At 34.9% G+C, this 23,287-nt stretch overlaps 1 protein-coding gene across 1 annotated transcript in view; it reads left to right on the plus strand.

The window, feature by feature from the left end:
• The first annotated feature begins 5,123 nt into the window (after positions 1-5,123).
• The window catches only part of YTHDC2 (YTH N6-methyladenosine RNA binding protein C2), a 64,890-nt gene continuing 46,726 nt past the window's right edge, over positions 5,124-23,287 (plus strand). The window contains exons 1-7 of the mRNA XM_065874043.1: positions 5,124-5,492; positions 7,008-7,098; positions 13,717-13,913; positions 15,246-15,445; positions 20,483-20,649; positions 21,416-21,518; positions 22,754-22,910. Coding sequence (XP_065730115.1) covers positions 5,306-5,492; positions 7,008-7,098; positions 13,717-13,913; positions 15,246-15,445; positions 20,483-20,649; positions 21,416-21,518; positions 22,754-22,910 — 1,102 coding nt within the window. The 5' untranslated portion in view covers positions 5,124-5,305. The remainder of the gene's footprint in view (positions 5,493-7,007; positions 7,099-13,716; positions 13,914-15,245; positions 15,446-20,482; positions 20,650-21,415; positions 21,519-22,753; positions 22,911-23,287) is intronic.

A 23,287-nucleotide genomic window follows, 5' to 3' on the forward strand; every position in this document is an offset into this window, starting at 1 on the left:
GTTTTCTTATTATGGTATTTGAGAGTTATTTATATATTCTGGACATGGCTTTTATCAGATATATGATTTGCAAATTTTTCCCGCCAGTCTGTGTTTTATCTTTTCATTCTTTTAACAATGTCTTTCAAAGAGCAAAATTCTTTTGGCTGTGTTGGGTCTTCGTGGCTATGCGCAGTCTTTCTCTAGCTACGGCGAGCAGGGGCTACTCTTCGTTGCAGTGCACAGGCTTCCCATTGTCATGGGTTCTCTTGTTGCAGAACATGGGCTCTAGGTGTGTGGGCTTCAGTAGTTGTGGCACATGGGCTCAGTAGTTGTGGCTCGTGGGCTCTAGAGCGCAGGCTCAGTAGTTGTGGCGCACAGGCTTAGTTGTTCCACAGCATATGGGATCTTCCTGGGCCAGGGATCGAACCCATGTCCCCTGCATTGGCAGGCGGACTCTTAACCACTGTGCCACCAGGGAAGCCCCCAAAGAGCAAAATTCTTAACTTTGATGAAATCCAATTTATCAATTATTTCCTTTAATGGTTTGTATTTTTGGTGTTATATCTAAAAAGATCTTTGTCTAACCTAAGGTCACAAAGATTTTCTCTTATGTTTTCTTCGAGAAGCTCTGTAGTTTTACCTCTTATATTTAGGTAATGCCTATAATCCATTTTGAGTTAACTTTTGTGTATGGGGTGAAGGAAGGTTTGGGATTATTTTTAAAATCTTATTTGCATTTGGCCATTCAGTTCCAGCACCACTTGTTGGAAAGGCCAGCCTTTCTCCAGTGAATTATCTTTTTACCTTTGTCAAAAGTCAGTTGTCCAAATATATGTGGGTCTATTTTTGGACACTCTATTCTGTACCAATGATCTATTTGTTCACCTTTATGTCTGTACCACACTATCTTGTTGAATGCAGCTTTATAATAAGTCTTTAAATCAGGTTGTGTTAGCCCTCAAATTTTTTTCTGCTTCAAAGTTGTTTTGGCTATTTTAGTGCATTTCCATATGAAGCATCAGCTTGTTAATTTTTTTGAAAAAAATTGTGCTGGGATTTTTTTTTTTTTTTTTTACGGTACACAAGCATGTGGGATCTTCCTGGACTGGGGCACGAACCCATTTCCCCTGCATCGGCAGGCGGACTCTCAATCACTGCGCCACCAGGGAAGCCCTGTGCTGGGATTTTGATTGGGATTATGTTGAATTCATAGACTAATGAGGAGAGTTGATATCTTAACACTACTGAGTCTTCTGATCCCTGAACACAGTATATGTTTTAATTTGTTTGTCTTTAAGTTTTTCTCAGCAATGTTCTTTTGTAGTTTTGGAGTTTTTAAATAATTTGTAATAAGATAAATTCACTTTTCTTTCTTAGACATGTTTTGTTAGTTGTTTGCAGCTAACTGCAGCGAAAAGTGAGGTCAACATGAAAGTGAAACATAGCACTTCAACTCACTCCTCATTGCCCAGAACTAATCATATGTTCCCACCTAACTGAAACAGGGCCAGGAATTATAGTTCTGGGACATCCCTGGGAAGGAAGAAAACCAGAAATATTTGACAAACATCACTGCTGACTACCATAATATCTTTGGTTGCCTACCCAGTAGTCATTCTCCATCCCTTTTTACTTGCTATGAGAACCCCAATTTTCTCCATTCTCTTCTAGGTGACCACCTCGTTCAAAAAAGACCAGATCTTTCATGGTAATCCCATTTTTCTTTGCTGGTTATTGGGTTAGCCATGTTCTGGCTAGGAGACATAAGGATGTCTATGTCTGGGACTTCTAGGAAAGTTTTTCTTTACCTTAAAAAGAAATATCAGATGGGGGCACTTATCTTGCCTTTATCTGGTTCTGTGTGATGATGTGCTTACTTGGATCTGCAACCAAGAGGGGAGTGTCAAACACTCTTAGGAGGCAGAGTGCTAAGCTGAACAGATTCTGCATGACTGAGGGCATTGATGTACAATGTTGAACTAATCATTCCTGGAACCACCCTATCCCAAGACTTCTTGCTATGTAAGATGATAAATGTCCTTATTTTGGGCCTTTTTAAAATCTTTGGTTTCCTGTTACTTGAAGTCAAAAGCATCTAGTTAGTACTGAATGCTAAGGATGAGCCAGGAATTGTACTAAGTACTTCATCTGCATAAAGGTAATACAGTCTAACTTAATTCCCATAATAATGCTGTGATATAGGTGTTTTTATCACACACATTTTATGGATGGGTAAATTAAAGCATAGGGAGATTAAGTCCTTGCACAAGGCCATAACTATAAAGTGGCAAAAACAAAGATTAAAACTTTAGGTCTGGGGCTTCCCTAGTGGTGCAGTGGTTCAGAGGCCGCCTGCCGATGCAGGGGAAACGGGTTCGTGCCCCGGTCCGGGAAGATCCCACATGCCATGGAGCGGCTGGGCCCATGAGCCATGGCCGCTGAGCCTGCGCGTCCGGAGCCTGTGCTCGGCAACGGGAGAGGCCACAACAGTGAGAGGCCCACGGACCGCAAAAAAAAAAACCCAAAAAACCTCCCAAAACTTTAGGTCTATCTGACAGTAAGTTCAACTTGAAATCATTTGTAAATATTCCATATCTTCCTTATTTTTAATTTTTTTCTGAAGCACATGTAAAAAGTAGAATTGCAGTGTTCACCCTAAGCACCAGAAATTTCTAGGAGTATGCAAAAACATTAGATAATGTAGAATCTGATTGACTTTATAATTTACTGCTATGTAACTTAAGTAAATATTCTCTTTTATTTCAATGAACATATTCCATATGTTTACGAGGTACTAGGAATACAAATATTTTGGCATTTATTCCAAAATAAAGGAAAGAAGGAAAGAAGAAGCACACATTAGATCAATGCCTAATACTTACATATTATGTCAAATTCACAATACTATAAAATGAATATTAAATATACTCATTTTACAGATGGGAAACCAGAAGCTCAGAAGGCAAAGTAAGTAGTCAAGTCACAAAGCTAATAAATGATGGAGCCAATAAAGTGTGGAACAAAGAGGTTATCGAGTGAAATTGAAAGCAATATGTGTCTTACCCCACATAAAATGTTTTCAGTTTTATCACAATATATTTGGTGCATCCAGGTATTATCTTCTATTTATGATTTGTCCTGGAATGAAGCCAGGCCTCATGATCAGCTGGGCTTTTTTTCTATTACCTCATTAATTATCACTAGCATGGCCTTGGACCAGTTTTTAACCTCATCCAGCCTGTTTACTCATTTGTATCATGAGGTAATATAACTACTTCATATGGTTTTGTGAGGATTGGAAAAATAAAGACAGTGCCCCTGGGCACTTAATAAATGGCAGGCATTATTACGAACAGCTAAGAAAATTAGGATCAACATAGTAGAAAATGTTCACACAGTTCACTGGTAACCATGACAGGACCAGGACACAGGACTTATTTCTGCTTATCCAGAACTCTTTCTAGTAGCAAATCAAATTGATTAGGATCCCAAGGATTATGAAGAAAGTTTTCAGAGGATAGAGATGACAAATCTTAATTCCAGATTCTACAATATGGAAAACCAATAAATTTTTATTGTATGCCCATATAGTTCTAGCTACTGTTGAAACAGTGACAAACAAGATAAGGTTCCTGCTCCTAAAAAGCTTATATTATAGTGAAAAGAGCAAATAATAAATATATAAATAAACAAAATAATTTCAAACAGTGGGAAATGATAATGGGTTGATGTGGGAGAGCCTATCTAGGTAACGGATGGAATCCTGGCTTATATGAGGAGAAAGAGGCATCCATGTGAAGTACTGGGAGGAAGATTGTCATGTGCAGGAGAAAACTGTGCAAGTGGAAAGTTCCCCTGCTGTAATAAGCTTGGTGTGTTCAAGGGACAGAAAGAAATTAGTGCATTTGAGCACTGTGAGGATGAGAATGGTGGGAGGTAGACAGAGGCCAGATTAGGCAGGGTCTTCAGGGTCATGGTAAGGAATTGAGGGTGTTTTATAGTTGCAATGGGGAGCAATTGGAGTGCCTTGTGTAGGGGTGTTAACCTACTTGGCTTGTACAGTTGTCTCTCTATCTGTGGGGATTGGTTCCAGGACTCCTTGAGGATACCGTAATGCAAGGATGTTCAAGTCCCTTGTATAAAATGGCAGTAATATTTGTATATAACCTATACATATCCTCTTATGTACTTAAAATAATCTCTAAATTACTTATAATGCCTAATGCAATGTAAATACTATGTAAATAGTTGCAGTGCACAGTAAATTCAAGTTTTGCTTTTTGGAACTTTCTGGAATTAAAAAATTTTTTTTTTTTGGTTTAGTGGTTGGTTGAAGCAGTGATAAGGAACCCAAAGATACTGAAAGCCAACTGTGTTTTTAAAAAGATCACTCTAGTTGCTTTCTGGAGAATGGATAATAGGAAGACTAGAGTGGAAGCAATTAGGGTGGCTGGGTTGAGGTTTATGTTAGTGGAATTGTATACAAGCAAATGGACATTCTCATAATCTTCCTTGACATCCCAAACTAAAGGGTTGCATCTTCCTATTCCATTATCTCACATAGCACTTACAACTACCTTTAATCATTTTTTTTGTCTACTGTCTGTTATTCCTATATAGGTTGTCAGATAAAATAAGGCCACTCAGTTGAATTTGCATTTCAGGTACCGGATAATTCTTTACTCTGTGTGCTCCCAAATATTGCATGGGAAATACCTATACTGAAATTGTGTTCCTTATCTGAAATTCCAATAAACTGGGCATCCTGTATTTTTGTTTACTAAATCTGGCAACTCTACCCCCACTAGAATGTAAAATCCACGAAGGCAGGAGCCCTTTCTGTCTGGTTCCCCAATGTATATCTAGGGCACATAGTAGAAGCCCACACATGCTTACTGAATGAATTAATGATTTAACCAAATAGCGAGCGACTGAATAAGTAGTTGAACGAGAGGCCCTCGGGACGGTGGCGGGGGCGCGGTGCGTGGGGACAGGAAACAACAGGAAGAACCAGCTCGACAGGGAGCTGGAGATTTGGACGCAGCGCGCAGGACGCCAGGGACAGTCGGCGTGCTGAGGTCACCGGCGCCGGCCCCGGTGACGTCATCACGCCCGCGCTCTCCGCCCGGCTGGCGCTCTAGTGCCGCCGGCGCCTCATCGGCTGCTGTGGACACCGGGAGCTTTCCGGTGAGCCCGATCCAGCGCAGGCAGCCTGTGGAGCCTTTTGGCCCCGCCAAGGCCCCCGAGGCCCACTTTCCCTGTCGTTGGCCGTCAGCCAGCAGGCCTGGCCGCTGTACCGCGAGGAGAACACCTCCTCAGGGCCATGCCCAGGCCGAGTAGCGTCTCCCAGCGGCCGTCGGCTCCTGGAGGGGGCGGCGGTAGCGGCCCGGCGCCGTGTGGCCCTGCGGGAGGCGGCCGGGCCAAGGGGCTGAAGGACATTCGTATAGACGAGGAGGTGAAGATCGCGGTCAATATCGCTCTGGAGCGTTTCCGATACGGGGACCAGAGAGGTGAGGTTCCCGACAGGGACCCCGCCGGCTGCCCCACCTCCCGGAAGCCCGGTCCCTCGTGGGAAGGGGCTGCCTCACCGGAGCGAGGGGAGACGGGGGCGGTCCACCGGGCCCGAGCGAAGCGGGCGCGGGGCTGGGGCCAGAGTTGTGAGCCTTGCCCGGGGATGTGAAGAGCCCCGTGGCGTCCTGCGGCTCAGCCGGGTTACGGGGCACTTGTCTGGCGTCCGAAGACACGAAAATCAGGTTGCTCAACTGCAGGAGGCATTTCTTTCCCCAGGGAGAGGCCTTTCGGTAGCTTTGCCACAACTTCTAGGTATTGTTAAGACTCTACTTTTTTTTTTTTTTTTTTTTTTTTTTAAAGGAGGTGGTGGTAGCCTTAATCGAGGTACGTTTAGTTTGAGTTTCGGAAGTAGAGGAACAGAAGGAAATTCGACGAATAAATGCAGTGGCAATATGTACTGCTTTGTTTACATCCTGGAAGTATCACTCTAAACACTTAAAAAAAAAAAAAAGAAACTCGTTCTGTTAGACGAAACGTCTTCCATACCTCTTAAGGTTGGAAAGCTACTTGTCTTGGGTCACACAGTGCAGAACCGGCAGCTGACCTGTGATCAGTACAGGATATTGAGAGCTCATTCCGATTTGCTCCTCTAAGTAGAGGACCCCTTATTCTGGAAGCTTAGAGTCTTTCCCTCTCCCCGCAAAAAAGGACCTGGACAGAGTGATTCTGAACTTTCATTAAACAGAGGTGAAGCCCCAGAAATATACAGCATCATATCCAGTCTGAGACAGTGAAATAGGGATTCTATGCAGTTTTTGAAGGCAAAGACACTGGAATCTGATACTGAGCATTCATAATACTTGAGCATACCTCATCCTTGAAGGAAATAAACATTTTGTTGGTTAAGCAAGTAAGTTAAGATAGTAAAATATGTTCATCAGGAGCTCAAGATTTCAGCACAAGAGGACTAATCTTTGGTGAACATCAGGGTCCTTTATCACATTTAGGTTTAAATGTTATTAATATCAGAATTCTGGTAGACATTCAGTGGTTAATTAGTACAGGCATATCTCATTGCACTTCACTTTATTGTGCTTTGCAAATACTGTGCTTTTTTACAAATTGAAGGTTTGTGGCAACTCCATGTTGTCAGATGATGGTTAGCATTTTTTATCAATAAAGGATTTTTAAATTAATTGTGTATGTTGTTGTTTAAGACATAATGCTATTGCACACTTAATAGGCTACAGTGTAGTGTAAACATAACATAGGCCCTGGAAACCAAGAAAATTTGTATGACTTGCTTTATTACAATATTCACTTTATTACAAGGGTCTGGAATCAAACCCACAGTATCTCCTAGGAATGCTTATATCTGTTTTTCACATAAAATATGATAATTTGATTATATGTTTATATGATTTTTCATATTTTATAAACATATATGTGTATTGAAGTACCTTGAAGGAAAATTGCCGATCCACAAATGATGCTTTGTGTTTTTTTCCATGTAGAAATGGAATTTCCTTCTTCTTTGACCAGTACGGAAAGAGCCTTTATTCATCGATTGAGTCAGTCTCTTGGTTTGGTTTCTAAAAGTAAAGGGTAAGCTGACAAGTTTTCTTAATTGAAAAAATTATTTACCGAAAAAGAGAAATGTTTTTGACTAGTTATTACTGCTTTAGTTAGATTCACATCCTTAATTATATTGTGTGTAGATGATCTGATTCATGTCTGTACCAAACTCAGCTCTTTGCTTTTCTTACTGTCCCCCTTTTTTGTTTTCCCTGATTGGGGGAGAGTGGGAGAAGAAGGTAAATTTTAAGATATAAAGAGAATGGTTTAAAAGTTGAAGTTGATTGCATTGAGAAAGGTATTCTCTTCTTGTATGGAAACCAAAACTTTTTTCTTGAAGAATGGATGGACTAAAAATAATAAGTACAATTATTTACAGAACTTATCTCTTTTGATGCTACTGTACTATAATGGTATGCTTTTAGAACACATGCTTGTTGTTTTTTTTCATACCAAGTCACGAATCTGATGATTAGAACTGATTAAATAAAACTGAACAAGAGGAAACTTAAATATTTTTTGAAGATCACTTATCCATAGTGGGGAAAAGTCATTTGAGCCATCCATATTGAAGAACTCTAAAATTCTGTGGAGTTATTTCATTTTGGGAATAAGAATGATGGGACTGATATAGAGTTCTTAGTATTGGTGCTATTGACGTTTTGGACTGTATAATTCTTTATTGTGGAGGGCTATTTTGTGCATTGTAGGATGTTTAGTAGCATACCTAGCCTTTACCCACTACATGCCAGTAACACTTCCACCCCCAGTTGTGACAACCAAAAATGTCTTTAGGCATTTCCAAAATCTTCCCTGGGAGCAATATTGCTCCTGGTTGAGAACCACTGAGATTGGGGGAAAAAAAGATGAAATTTCAGCTTCCAGCTTTTAGGTTAAGAAGAGGGAAAACAAAGCCTTAATTGAGTAAATATATTAATGACTAAATAGAAGGTCCTAAGGTGAAAGTAGCTGAGGTTGCAATGTCTTGCATATGAATGTCCACCATAGTGATGGTACAGTTACTGACTGAGACAAGGGATGTAGCTTAGGTGCATGTGCACTTTGAACATAACTGAAACCAGTGTTGGCATCCTGGAAAGGTCCCACCCATATTATAGTCATCTGGATAGGTAAAATATTGCACTTGAAAATAAAAATAAGGTGCAGGGCCACAATCCAAAAGGGCCTGGGCCAAATATGTTTTGAGATGCAGATTTTCAGATTTCAGAAAGGCAATAGGGTATATTAGCAGTATGTTATATTTCTTGCTGAAAAATGTATGACTATTCACACTAAGGTAAATAAAGATCATAAATAGCTTCATGTTAATTTAACCAGGCTTTGCTGCCAAATGAAGTTGCTGCAGACTTTCAGAAGTCTGCCACTTTTCAGAGCTGTTTGGATTTAAGGGTAGTAGATAAGAGATTGTGGGCCTGCACTAGAAAATATCTGTTATAAACACACTGTTCTGCAGCTACATCATTTCTGTGGTCACATATGGGTTTTTAATTCTAAACAGTGAACTTGGAAATGACCTTTAGAAATTACTCTTAGAAAAGCAGTCCATTGGACTACTAGACTACCTCTACTTTTGTTCAGTAGCATGATCCTTTAAAGGATGGTCCAGAGATGAAAAAAAGTTTGGGGGGGAAGGGGAGAGCAAGTTATCAGGACAAAAAAAGGGGGATGAAGAAACATTGAAGAGACAGAAAGAGGAAACAGGAAAGAGATGCTAAGGGAATCAAGGCAACTCCACCTATTATCTCATCCCTACTCCCTATATCTAGTGCTCCATAAATCCTCTTCTTCGTAAATGTCCTAGCTCTTTCCCAATCCCTTTTTATCTCTGAGCAAACTTAGTACAGTGTTTTTCTAGTGGTCCTTGTCATTTTCAAATGCCTTTCCTTCTTTTTACATATATAAAGAACTAAATCACTTTGAATATATTTCTTAAATCCTTTCTTTTCATTTATATGAGAATTTGTACCTGACTTGTATGGGTTTTTCTGTTCACTCTTGAGTAACGATCTTTTATTTTTAACCTCCTAGAATTAACTTTGTTAATTTAGGATAGTTAAGTTAGTTAATAATTGTTAAGTTAGTCTTTCTGTTGTGTGTTTTTTTTTTTTTTTTTTTGTGCCTGGTGTTATGATTTCATAATGCCTATTTGAGAGGTGTGGAGGAAAGGACAAGAAACCTGGATTCTAATCCCAGTCTGTCACTGCTTTGTTCTTTAGCTTTGGTCATGTCCCTTAACTTTAAAGGCCTGTTTTCTTAAATGTAAAAAATGAAGGAGTTAATCTCTATGTGTTGGTTAAGATTCTGTGATCCCGTAGTTTATTTTGAGTTTCTTACAAGGTTTTTAAAAAACAGATTCCAGACTTACTGTGTGATAATTTACAGGTTTTTTTTTCTGATCACTTTTTAATTTTTTAAAATCTCCTTTCTTTCAAAATGAAGCCACATGTGTTGGATTTTGTTTTTCATCTCCTCTTAGAGAGTTGGGTTTACTTTGAATTGATTATTTTCTTTATAATTGCTCATCTTTTGGTAAAAATACTCTTGTTGGAGTAACACCCCCATTTTGTGTTCTTCACTATATCCTAACGTTTTCTTAGACATTCCAGTCAAGTTTTCCCATACCCAAAATTTCACCTTGTAATTTGTTCTGTTTTTCCTCAACCTATGTCACTGTGTTTTGGTTCTAAGAGCACACTTTTCTGAGTCTTTAATTTGTTCATGAATAAAACAAAATTCTTTCCTATTCTTCTTAGTCCAAGTTAGACAAAAAGAAATTTACAAGATGAACTTTGTTAAAAACTTGTGGAAAGAGAAAATATAAAGTGTATGAAAGCAGGTTTTCCAAGTACAGGTTTTTTATCCTGTGATTGCTGAAGGTGCTGCTTAATAGGTATCCAGTTATTCTACTCACCCTGACCAGGAGGCTCTACTGTACAACAAGACCCCCTTTCAGATCTTAGTTACTGCCTCCCTTACCTCCTGCCATGGAAGATTGCATACCGCACTTCACCTCTCTTCCCCTAGCTAAAACAGAAAATGGGTTAAAAGTGATGAACCCTGTTAGTGAAGTTTTGGATATCCATTAAATAAACACCTACAGTGCGCAGTAATAATAGTAACAGTAGCTAACGTTTATTAAGTGCTCTTGTGCAACAGGCATTGTGCTAGGTGCTTTAAGTAGATTATTTGATCCTCACAACAGTCTTGTATGGTAGGTTCTATTTTTTCAATACCTGGTGCCTGTATAACAGATGAGGCAATTCGAGCTTAGAAAATTAAATAGTTTTCCCAAGATCACACAGCTAGCAGGTGGCAGAGCCAGCAATCAGACCTAGTTAATGTTTAGCTAATTAATTTTTGTTTTTCACAGTGAGTTCATAACAGTGTTTTAGGAACTGCGAGGAGTTAAGACAGAGATATTGGATAAAGCTCATCTCTAAGTTGCTTATTGTCCATTAAGTCACAAAAAGAAAAAAATTTACCACAAACATAGCATCACATGAAAATAATTGTGTTTAGTGACAAAATTAACTCGTTTGGTTTATTATTTTCTAGGTAATCATAATAAAGCACAAATTTGTATGATTCAAACTTTAATAAATTTGTAATTTTGTATTACAGTATTGAGGAGAAAATGGTTTGGAGTTAGATCTTTGCATCTGTCTGCTTAGTGGAAGTATAAATTAAAGGGATATGAAATTAAGTATATACTAGACATCAAACAAATGTGTATTTTTTTTAGAGGCATTAGCTCCTTGGTGGATGTGAGCTTTATAAGCAGTGATTTCAGATTTTGGCTCTTTAGCAGATTTTTAAACTGTTCTCAGGTTTGTAAAGTGGGGAATAGCAAGGTGTATGGTTGTATTTGAGGTAGATTACTCAGTAACATGCTGTGTAAATGAAACATTTATTAATATTAAAATTGCATCAAATTTGATTAGTTATATCATCATTTTTCTTTAAAAAGAAGAAGCTATTGAAATGTAAGTTCATTATAACATGCATGATTACTTTTCCCTTTGAAAGTTAGAAGTTATGATGTTCTTATCTGTATTTGTAGGCCATTTACTTTTATACTTAAATATGGCATATAGGGCTTACATGTTATTATTTTAAAAAATTCTTGTGAAGTTCATTTATCTAGCATCTTTTCCATGTTGTGCAGGTAGTTTCTAGTCAATTTTGCTGTGTAAAGGGAACTACTAGATATTCATCAAATTATAGTGTTGGTTACCTTGGAATGAAAGCATGATGATGAGATTTCAGTGTGTTAGTTTACATAGTAGGACAACTCTACTATATTGAATGTTTTCATCCACACAATAATGAGGTGAATATTTTGCCAAAATTTCACTAATTTTTTAATTATATATCAGTGTCACTGTGGTGTTGAATGGGGTAGGAGTGAGCCCTAATAGCACTAATAGTAGAATTTTTTTACTAAAACATAAAAACTATCAAGTTGATATTCTCTCTCTGTCCCACCATCTGGGTTCAAACTGAATTTAGTAAATTGTAAATGGTAATGACTAAGTACTCACACTCGCTTAGTATGAGTTATTGTTATAGATTAATGCTGAATTATTATTAGGCAACCTATGTTAGGAAAGTTTCAATCTGACCTGTTATTTTAGTTGTGAGCTTATTGAGGAAAGAGTATATTTTCCTCAACTTTGTAATTGTAGCTTCTAGCATAGTGCCTGGCATACAGTAGGTAATCAATATATGATGAATGATTGAATGAATGAATAAAATAAAATTAAAGGTGAAATATAGCAAAACTTTCCTGAGATGATTTCTGAGAAAATTAAAGCATCTTGGAGCTGATAGAAATATTAGAGGTTTTAAAATTCTGTGTCAGAGAAGTAAAATGATTTATTTTTGATCACATAGCTCGTTAATTGAAAGATTATTACTAGCTGAACACAAGCCTCCTGACTGTTGCTCTAGTGCTCATTTCAGCACACTTCTGGCCTTCTATAGTTAAAATTTTATGAAGTACATGGAACAGAAGGGGAATGAATAATTGAGTCTATCATGACTGTACTGAGGTTTCAGAAAAGTCCATGGGAAAAGAACCTACTACAGAGAACATCTCTAGAATCCAATAATTCTGATTTACCATGGAAATGACTAAAATTTCTAGATCAGTTAGATTTTAATAAGCTCATCTTTATGCCATCATTTAAGCATCACTAAGCACTTGTCCAGGAGTAGATGATGGCATAGAAAGGGTATAATTCATTGAGGAGTTTCCAGAAATTAAAAATCTTGGTAAATTGAAAACCTCACTTAGAAGACTTAGATAGCTGAAGCTGTATAGGTTAATCTTCAGTTTCATGTCACTCTATAGTGAAGATATTGTTGAAAATATTTAAATTAGATTTAGGAATTAGGAAAATTCTAAAATTTAGTTTAGAATTAGTAAAATTATATATATAATTTTCATTGTATTTGTGGCTTTGTTGCTCATTTCTATAATATGATAGTGGCATTAACAAATGGCAAAACATTTTATGAAATGTTTTGTGTAACTATTTTTGGTACAAGAAATGATATTTTTTCCTGGCTATAATTATAATAATATCTTTCATTTATTTAATGTGTACTTTGTAGCAGATACTGCCCTTTACATGCATTATCTTATTTAATCATATGAAGAGTCCTTTGAGGCAGGTATTATTATTATTATTATTATCATCATCATCATCTTAGGCTCAGAGCTATTAAATAATTTGCTTGTGGTCCCACAGCTAGTAGGTGGTAGAGATAGGATTCAAATCCAAGTCTGTTTGCTTTCATAACCCAAGCTCTTTACAGTACTACATTGTACTAGATTATAGACATGTATTATTAAATCATTCAAAATACGTTTGAGGACTTCCTGTGTGTATAACATTGTAGTTAGTACTCCTAAAGCTACAGAAGTCATCAAAGACACAATTAGGACCATTTAAAGAAGTAAATATACCTACATCAGGTAACTTGAGAACAGTTATAAATCATCATTACCTTATAATTGAAGGCTAGAGTCAGAAGCTTTGAAAAACTTCTTTTTTTTTTTCCCCCAGTATACATCTGAAAATACTTTTCAGTAGTGCTGATTTATGTTTTTTTGGTCCAGCCACTAAACTTGGCTTTCTTAACAGGTTTTCATGGGAGTGTGACATTACCAGCATACTGGAGAAACATTCAGTGGGATATATTAGTCTGGACCACTGTTATAATTGGACCACTATAATGTTTTCATTATCAATTTTAGATTCTATTGTTCAAATTGATTTTCTCCCTCTATATGTTTCCCAGCATGTATTAACTGGTGATGTTTCATCCACCATGAAGCCTGCTAAGACAAACTTTAACACTTAAGGGTAAGTAAGCCTTTTTTTTTTTTGCTGATTTAAAATTGGATTTGCAGCATTTTGAAATTTTAATTGAAAATGGTCTTGTGGCCAGTTTAGCATTAAATTCCTCTTTACTGAATTTTCTGGAATTTCCAGCATCTTATCCCAAAGCATTTTGATCTTTTTCAGTGTTTTGCTTGAGACATGTTTTCTAAGTAGCCATACATCATATGTGAACAAATTGACTATATATAGTAAATAAATGATTTTTATTAATATTCAGAAAGGGAGCAAGTAGATACCTAACTGTGAAGAAGAAAGATGGATCAGAAACAGCTCATGCAATGATGACCTGTAATTTGACTCATAATGCAAAACATGCTGTTAGGAGCCTAATTCAAAGATTTCCTGTCACCAGTAAAGAGCGTACTGAACTTCTGCCTAAAACAGAAAGAGGAAATGTGTTTGCAGTTGAAGCTGGTATGTATTTTCTGGGGAGCTTCCTTGTTTATCCTATTATTTCTTGACTGTTCTTTTTCCACTTAAAATTTATTTTTAAAAACTAACATGAAATATGATTTCTCAATTTGAATAGTTGGTTAGAAATGATTAAGAGTTGTGAAGATTTTGGAATGAATTGCAGTGTTAAGGCATGTCATTAAGTTAGACAGGGTTTTTTGTAAAGTGTTACAGTAATAGCTAAACATTTATTGAGCACTTATTGTGTGCTAGACAGTATACTAAACTCTACATAGAGCCTCATAGCAACCCTTGCAAGGTAAGAATTTCCCCTATTTCACAGGTGAAGAAACTGGGGCTCAGAGAAGTTAAATTTGTTCAAGGCCACTCAACCAGCCAGTAAACCACAAAGCTGGGATGTGACTCCAAAGTCTGAACTTTCCTATATTATGCTGCTGTGACACACTAATGAGTGGGATTTTGAATTGGGACTTTAGCTTCTGGAAAGAGACAGGACAGAGTCTTCAGTACATTAACTTGTTCAAAGGTAGATAAATAAATATATTTAGGTTATAAAATGAAGTAATTTTACTATTTGGAAAAATAACTTTTCTAATGAGAAAGTTATTTCTTTTATTATCTCCAGTGAAAGAATCTGCATAATTTTTATTGGCGGAGTACGTTTGCAGAATGTAGAAATGCATGGTGCTAGCTATCAAGGAGTTTTAAAAATACATGCACATAAAAATATTTTGGGTTATGTGAAGAGTATAAAGCACATCATGCCTTTTGTATTCCTATCTGCTTAAATGTAGATGTTGGCTAAAATGCACAATTAGATTTGTTAATCATTAGGACCTTATATTTACACATATTATTCTGTTTGATCACATGATCTTACATGCTAACTTTAAACATAGAGGGTTTTTTATTTTTCATATGTGTTTTCATACTGTATGTAACAGAATTTATAAGTATAATATACATTGTTTCCTACTCTAAAATTATAATTTTCTGTGTTATAATTGATAGAAACAAAGCTGAAAATTATTTTAGGATATCAAAATTGGGTTTTATTTTTAATGATTTTTGAATGATTGGTTTTTGTTCATTTTTAAACATTGTGCACCGGAAATACTTTTGGGGAATTTGCCTTCTGATTGATATAAAAATGTGTAACATTCTCTAAGAATATTGTGTGGCAGTACAACAGCTGAGGCATTGCTTTTTAACTTTAGACTGAGTAGAGAAGAAGCACTTGAAAGGAATTACATTAGAAATTACTTATTTTTGTTTTTTAACTCTTTTTATTGTTGATCATAAATTTTTTTGTTCTCTTATTCATTTTCAAAGAAAACCGGGAAATGAGCAAGACAAGTGGGCGACTCAACAGTGGCATATCTCAGATTCCAGTGAAAAGAGGAGAATCTGAATTTGATTCTTTCAGGCAGTCTCTGCCAGTGTTTGAGAAACAAGAAGAAATTGTTAAAATAATTAAGGAAAATAAAGTAGTTTTGATTGTAGGAGAAACTGGGTCTGGAAAGACTACACAGGTTTGTTTCTTCTTTGTTGTTTATAGAAGAAAAAATTATTTTATCTCGTGATAGTTTTATGTCAAATTTACACTACATGTATTTTAACAAAAAACAAAAAAGGAACTTTTGTTTATTTTAATGGTTATTTCAGAAATAAATTATTACTGGAAGTACATTTTGAGAATTTGTAGAAAGGTAATGTTTTAAAATATTTATTCTTAAATTAGTACATAAGGGCTTTATTTAAACAGAGGTGAGGTTGTGATTTGGTATCATGAAAGGAAAATGGACTTTGACCTTCAGTTCGGATTCCAGCTTCCACATTTATTGAATGTGAAATTTTAGGCTAGACTTGTAACTCTTGAAGCCAGAGTCCTCATTTATAAAATGCTACTAACAATTGCTACCATTCGAGGTGGGGTTTAGAGGTAATGTCTGTGAAGTGCCTAGCATAGTGTTTTTACATAGCTAAATTAAAAGTAATATTGATAACAACAAGAAGTGTTAATATAAAGTTAACATAAAGTGGGATTAATATGACATGTTTGACTTGGATGTTTAGAATCATAGTACTTCATTGTTATGAAGTTTCACTCATAGGCTGACAAGGTTGGAAGTAAGCATGGTACAATGATATGACCTTTTCTTGTTTATATTCTTTAACATGTTAGCATGTTGAAACAGTAAAATTACTTTGATTTTGATTGAGGTGCAGATAGAATAGTCAGTATAATTTTACATTTTCTTCTTTTCTTTTATGGACAAATAAATTTGCTTTTGACAATTGCTTAAGATTTCCTATGCTTATATTGGTTGGTTTCATAAAGTTAGATAAATAAGGCAAGGTGGTAGGAGAGGTTGACTATAAACTTTATCAGTTATTTACTTGTGGGACTTAATCATTTTCACAGAAGTGTAACTCTTTATACCTAAAACATGAGCCTATAAAACTAATTACAAACGTGATGAAATTTTTATATGAAGACAATGTATAAGATTTTTCTTCAATATGATTATGATTAAGTGAAATTCCATGGAGTCATGCCAAAGAATCTGTTCAGATGTCTTAGATTGTTATAATTGTTTTAGTATTAGAAAGTTTTGTCAGTTGATGTTAATTGTAGCCATTTTAATTATATCAAATAGAGATAATGAAAGTTTTGATAAAATATAACAAATATGGTTTTATTTAAATTGAGTGTTCTTCCTAAGGATATTTGTATACTGGAATTATGGATGTCTATTTTCACAATTATGTGTATCATTTTACTAGGTATGAAAAGATCTGGAGAATTTAGTTAGGAATTAAATATTATTTTCTTTGCTTTTCAAAAGAAACTATTAATCTAAATGGGTTTAAACCTAAGAAATAATTGTATCTTGTTCAAGGAGTTCAAGTAAAATTACTAATGTTCCTGTCCTATGAAATACAGATATGACAGTTTGAAGTTAATATCATTAGCCATTTTCATCTTTCCTTTGGGAGCATTAGGAAGTTATTTGCCCTTTTTTTTTTTTCCCCGTTACGTGGGCCTCTACCGTTGCGGAGCATAGGCTCCGGGCGCGCAGGCCCAGCGGCCATGGCTCACGGGCCCAGCCGCTCCGTGGCATGTGGGATCTTCCTGGACCGGGCACGAACCCGTGTCCCCTGCATCGGCAGGCGGACTGTCAACCACTGCGCCACCAGGGAAACCCTTATTTGCCTTTTGAATGTTCATATTCATTATATAAAATTCAAACATTATAGAAAATATAATGTTTTTATATTTCTCCCTGGTTTATTGTCAGAAACTTGGAGTATATGTTTCTGGGTTTTTCGGGGGATTGTTTGTTTTGTTTTTGTTCTCTTTACAGTATTGATATAGATTATTTTTAAAACAAACATGGGATAATATGTATACGCTTTGCATCTTGCTTTTTTCACTTAATTGATATTGAATATTTTTCTGTGTTAGTACCTAGCGATAGACCTCATTTTTTAAACAATTGAGTAGCATTCCTGAGCATTTTTGTAATAACAGTGATAAAATAAATGACTGTTTACTGCGTGCTGAAGTTTTACAACAGTTATCTTAATTAAACATCTTATTAACCCAAGATATGTAGGCTTGTTGTTATCTCTTTTTACAGATGTGGAATAAAAACTAAAACTTACAGATGTTAATCTACCCAAATTCACATAACTAGGAAGTGGCAGAGCAGGAATCTTACTCTGTACTTACTTTATTATATTGCATCCTAATATTTCTTTTCTAATTTGTGGGAATGTTTTAATAGGATAAATTCCTAGAAGTGGAAATGCTGGATCAAAAATATTGCATTTAAAATTTTAGTAGCTAGATTAACTAGTTACTGTCTGTTAATTCAAGAAAGACTTATCATATTAAAATAGTACTGAATGTACTGAAAGTTCCCATTTCTCTAAAACTTAGGCAACAATGGATATAATTTATTTTTTACCTTTATCAATCTGATAAGCAAAAAATAATGTTTTAATTTCTCTGATTCTTAGTTGAGTATCTTTTCGTTTGCTTATTATCTATTTATATTCTGTGAGTTACTTATTTATATCTTATTTTTCTTTAGGTTTAATCATTTTGGATTTATTTTTAATAATGCTTTGTACATTATGGATACATGGCTGTTATGTGTTAGATATCTTAAAAACAATTTCTCCCAATTTTTTGGTTGCTTTTTTAGCTTTGCTTATGGTATCTTGATTAGTAGTTTTACATTTTTATTTAGTCAAATCTGTCAGTCTTTTTTTAGGGCTTCATGCCATGCTCAGAAAATCACTTTCTACCCCAAGATTAAAAAACATTTTCCTACAAATATTTTATTCTAATACTTTTATATTTGTAGTTTTAAAAATCCATCTGGAGTTTATTTTATTGTGTCATATCAGGTAGGAATCTAACTTTTTTCCTTATGTTAGTATCTAGTGTTCCAATATAATTTTCATTTAATAATCCCTTCCTCCGATTTTAAGATGCTACTTTTTAAAAATTGAAGTATAGTTGATTTACAATATTGTGTTAGTTTCAGGTGTACAGCAAAGTGATTCATTTATATATATATATAATTATTTTCAGATTATTTTTCATAATAGGTTATTACAAGATATTGAATATTGTTCCCTGTGTTATGTAGTAAATCCTTGTTGCTTATCTATTTTATGTAGTGTGTATCTGTTGATCCCATGCTCCTAACTTATCCCTTCTTCCCTTTTCCCTTTGGTAACCATATGCTTGTTTTCTATGTCTTTGAGTCTGTTTCTGTTTTGTAAATAGACTCATTTGTATTATATTTTAGATTCCACATATGAGTGATATCATATAATATTTGTCTTCCTCTGTCTGACTTACTTAGTATGATATTCTCTAGGTCCATCCATATTGCTGCAAATGGCAACATTTCAGTCTTTTTTTATGGCTGAGTAATATTCCATTGTGTACGTGTGTGTGTGTGTGTGTGTGTGTGTGTGTGTATGTATGTGTGTGTGTGTGTATATATATATATATATATACCCACGACATCTTTATCCATTCACCTGTTGATGGACACTTAGGTTGCTTTCATGTCTTGGCTATTGTAAATAGTGCTGCTGTGAACATTGGGGTGCATGTATTGAGATACTACTTTTGATCAAATACTAAATTTCTATAGTACCTGGGTATATTTCTGGAATTTTTGTTATGTATTTTTAATTATCTGTTCCTACACCAAGATCTCACTTTTTGCATTTTGTAGTTTTACAGTATGTAGCATAATATTCCTCTTTATTATTAGCTTCTCTTTTTAGATATTTCTTAGCAGTTTGTTTGCATTTATGCTTCCGAATGAACTGGTCAAATTTTAAAAAATCCTGGAGGGTAAGACGTGCATGAAAAGATGTCCTTTTCACTCATAGTTAAAGAAATGAAATCAAAACAATAATTATATTTTTCAACTATTAGATTGGCTGAAATTTAAAAATTGATGAAATCCAGCATTTGCATAGGTGTTGGGAAAACAGCATCTTCTGCTCTGTTGGTAAAAGTATAAATTGTTTTGAAGAGCAGATTGATAATTTTTCTATGAAAATTTAAATTTGTATACTCTTTGACTCCACATATATTAGTCTTTGCGTAAGTATTTGAAGATAGATGTTCACTGCATCATTCTTTTTAATAGTAAGCAACAGCATCAAAAATAACAAGCCTAAACAAACTGGAAATTACTTAATGTATAGTCATATTTGTTAAATTATAGCATATCCATAAGATGGAATGTGCAGCTATTAAAATGGATTAGGTAGATCTGATGTGTTATTAAGTGACATCTGCAAATTACAAACATTAAGTATAATAATGACTTTGTGTGAATAAAGACCTGTTTATATACACAAATAATTTAAGTTGTATAAACTTTTTTTTTTTCCCCAAAAGAGTTTATAAGAAAATTAACAGTAGTTACTTTCATGGAGAGGTCTATTGGTAGTAGTATGGGTGGGGAAGACTTTTACTTTTTATTTTAAATCTTTCTGACCTGTTTAAATTTAATTATAGAAAAGTGTCTGCAATCCTGGTATTAGGCTATTTCTGGTTTCTTTATATTTTTCACTATTTAAAAAATTCCAATGGAATTTTGATTGTTGTTTCATTGACTTTATAGGATAACTTGGGGAGAATTGACATTTTTGCAATATTGATTATTCCTATCCAGGAATATGTTGTATTTTTCTAGTACATTCCCGTCTTTTATGTTTTTCAGTAGTGTTTTATAATCTTGGTTTTTCAGTAGTGTTTTATAATCTTTTTCATGTAAACCTTAACTATTTCTTTATAATTTTGTTTTTGAGTGTTTTAGTTTTAGTTTCTATTGTGAACAAGATCTTTTTAAATTACATTTTTTAGCTGATTATTAGCAGTTACATGAAAGTTGTTGGTTTTATGATTATTTTATGTTTGGACATGTTACATAACTTTTTTAGTTCTGATGGTTTTTCAGTTGATTGACATGGATTTTCTGGATATACAATTATGTTGTCTTATAGTACTTTAAAATTTGTTTCAGATTCCTCAGTTCCTTTTAGATGATTGCTTTAAAAATGGTATCCCCTGCCGTATATTTTGTACTCAACCAAGACGATTAGCAGCTATTGCTGTGGCTGAAAGAGTTGCTGCAGAGAGAAGAGAAAGGATTGGTCAGACAATTGGGTATCAGATCCGTTTAGAAAGCAGGTAAAGACAATTCACCTGTAGCTTTTTATCATTCTCAGAAAAGACTAAATATTTATATTTCACTAAATATAGAGCATGTGTTAGTTGAAAAGTTAGATGATCATTTTGCTCCAAGTAAGTTTATAATAGGCCATTGAGCTGATGTCTAAACTTAGGTTTTGAATAAATAAATAGCTTGAAAAAGAGTTTGGGCCGTAGATAGAAATCCTGTTTCATAGTTTCATGATAAAGTGCAAGTTATTTCACCTCTTTGAGTCTTAGTTTCCTCATCTATAAAATGGGGCTAATGAAAGCATCTAGAGCACAGGTTTGATGTGAAGTTTATAGTAAGCACTCAGTAAATGTTAGTGACTGAATTGATTATTATTATTAGTAGTAGTAATGCTAGTAGTACCTTCTTGAGAAGTAGTACCATTTCTTTGCTCACAGTTATTTGGATATAGTGATTCAAAAAGCTAATCTCATTTATGATACACTTTTTTCCCCCAAGTAAAAAATGTTTAAGATCTTTAAAAAAAATCTTTTTAAGTTCTTTAACAAAATAATTACAAATTAATAAAAGGCTGTTAGTAATAATAAATTTGTGAGATTATCAGGCATAAAATACATATTTCACATAACTTTGCTAATAAAGCATATATACTAGTACATTGTTATATTAGTAACACTTATTAAAGTACAAAGGACACTAGCATTTAATATATGACCTTGTTTTAATTACATAAAAGATTTGTAATTATGAACTTTATTTTGATTTTTTAAAAAGGGTTTCTCCAAAGACACTTCTGACATTTTGCACCAATGGGGTATTGCTTCGTACTCTGATGGCAGGAGATAGTTCATTGTCAACCGTGACACATGTTATTGTGGTAAGAATATTTAAATTTAAATATCTAATTAAATTTTTAGAATAGGATATAAATGAGAACCAATTTTTTTAAAACAGGCTATTCTAATCAAGTTACTTTTTTTTAAACTTTTATTTTTAAAGATTTATTTATTATTTATTTATTTATTTTATTTATTTTTGGCTGTGTCGGATCTTAGGGTCTTAGTTGCAGTATGTGGAATCTTCGTTGAGACATGCAGGATCTTTCGTTGTGGAGCAGGCTTCTCTCTAGTTGTGGCCTGCAGGTTTTCTCTTCTCTAGTTGTGGTGTGCAGGCTCCAGGGCATGTGGGCTCTGTAGTTGTGGCGTGCGGGTTCCAGAGCATGTGGGCTCTAGTTGAGGCTCAGGAGCTCAGTAGTTGTGGCGTGCGGGCTTAGTTGCCCTGCGGCATGTGGGATCTTAGTTCCCTGACCAGGGATCGAACCCGTGTCCCTTGCATTGTAAGGTGGATTCTTTACCACTGGACCACCAGGGAAGTCCCTCAAGTTACTTTTTATTGTCCATAATTGTTAGAAATAAATATTTTATATTAAATAAAGATATTCTTACCATCAGGTTTTATGAGTGAAAATAAAATAAGTAGATAGTTTTTTAAAAAGTGCTTTTTATATATAAAAATGGCACATGTATTTTAAGAGTTCTCCAGAATGGTGAAAGTTTTCTTTTTTTTCTGTGCTTAGTCATCTGATTTCTCTTCCAAATCTTAGAGGCATACTTTAAAGTCATTTAACTTCATGGTTAAGCTGCTAAATTAACTAGCTCCTGATGAAATAAGTAGATGAATTACCACCTTGTTAAAGAATTCTAAGCTTTTATCCAGTTTGTGTCAGAAAACTTAGATTAAGTTTTATAAGCTTGTGATAGGGCAGCTTTTGGAAACTTATTAGTTCTGTGCATTCAAACCACAGGATGCACCTGGTCCTGATGCTAACAGAAGCATATTAAAATAGATTTTGTATTTATTAAAATTACATTAAATTAGACTCCACTAATTCAGCATTTGTTGTAGTTTTTGTGGAAAAAAGGGCAGTGTTTTGTTACCCACAATAGGTCGTTAATGTCTGATTATTTCTAAATTGTCCATAATACAAAATTTTCACTAATTGGCTGTGTCCACATTTAACTTGAATTAGTGTGAAACCCAGCAGCTCCATAATTTTAAAGACTTTATTTTTGTATTTTAACTGTTCCATGGTTTTGTTTTTGTTTATTGCAGGATGAAGTACATGAAAGGGATCGGTTTAGTGATTTTTTACTTACAAAGTTAAGAGATTTGTTGCAGAAGTACCCAACTTTGAAACTAATTCTTTCTAGTGCTGCCTTAGATGTAAATCTTTTTATGAGATATTTCGGGAGTTGTCCAGTGACATACAGTAAGTTAAACTGTCAGATTTCTTCTAGGATTTGTATGAAAGAATACTTTTTTGGCTTGATTTTATTTATTATAATAGAAATTGGGGAATGTTCTGATGTATAGAGCATCTGTTTATGTTTTCTCTGAAATATGCTTAATCAGTCATCTCTATATATTTTCATCCTCTCCTTTTCCATCTATAACTCTTTGGTATTGTGTAGTAAGCCTGCTCTCTAGTCTTAAAAGGAGATATGCTTTATTTTGTATTCCCCTTTAAATTCTGTCCTATAGCTTTGCCTTTATTGCTAGACTCTTTCAAAGAGTAGTCTTAATGCCCGTGTTTACCTCCCATGTACTTCTAAATATGTTGCCACTTAATTTTTGTCCTTATCCTTT

Source organism: Phocoena phocoena, chromosome 3 (assembly GCF_963924675.1).
Source record: "Phocoena phocoena chromosome 3, mPhoPho1.1, whole genome shotgun sequence".
Classification (NCBI taxonomy): Eukaryota; Metazoa; Chordata; class Mammalia; order Artiodactyla; family Phocoenidae; genus Phocoena; species Phocoena phocoena.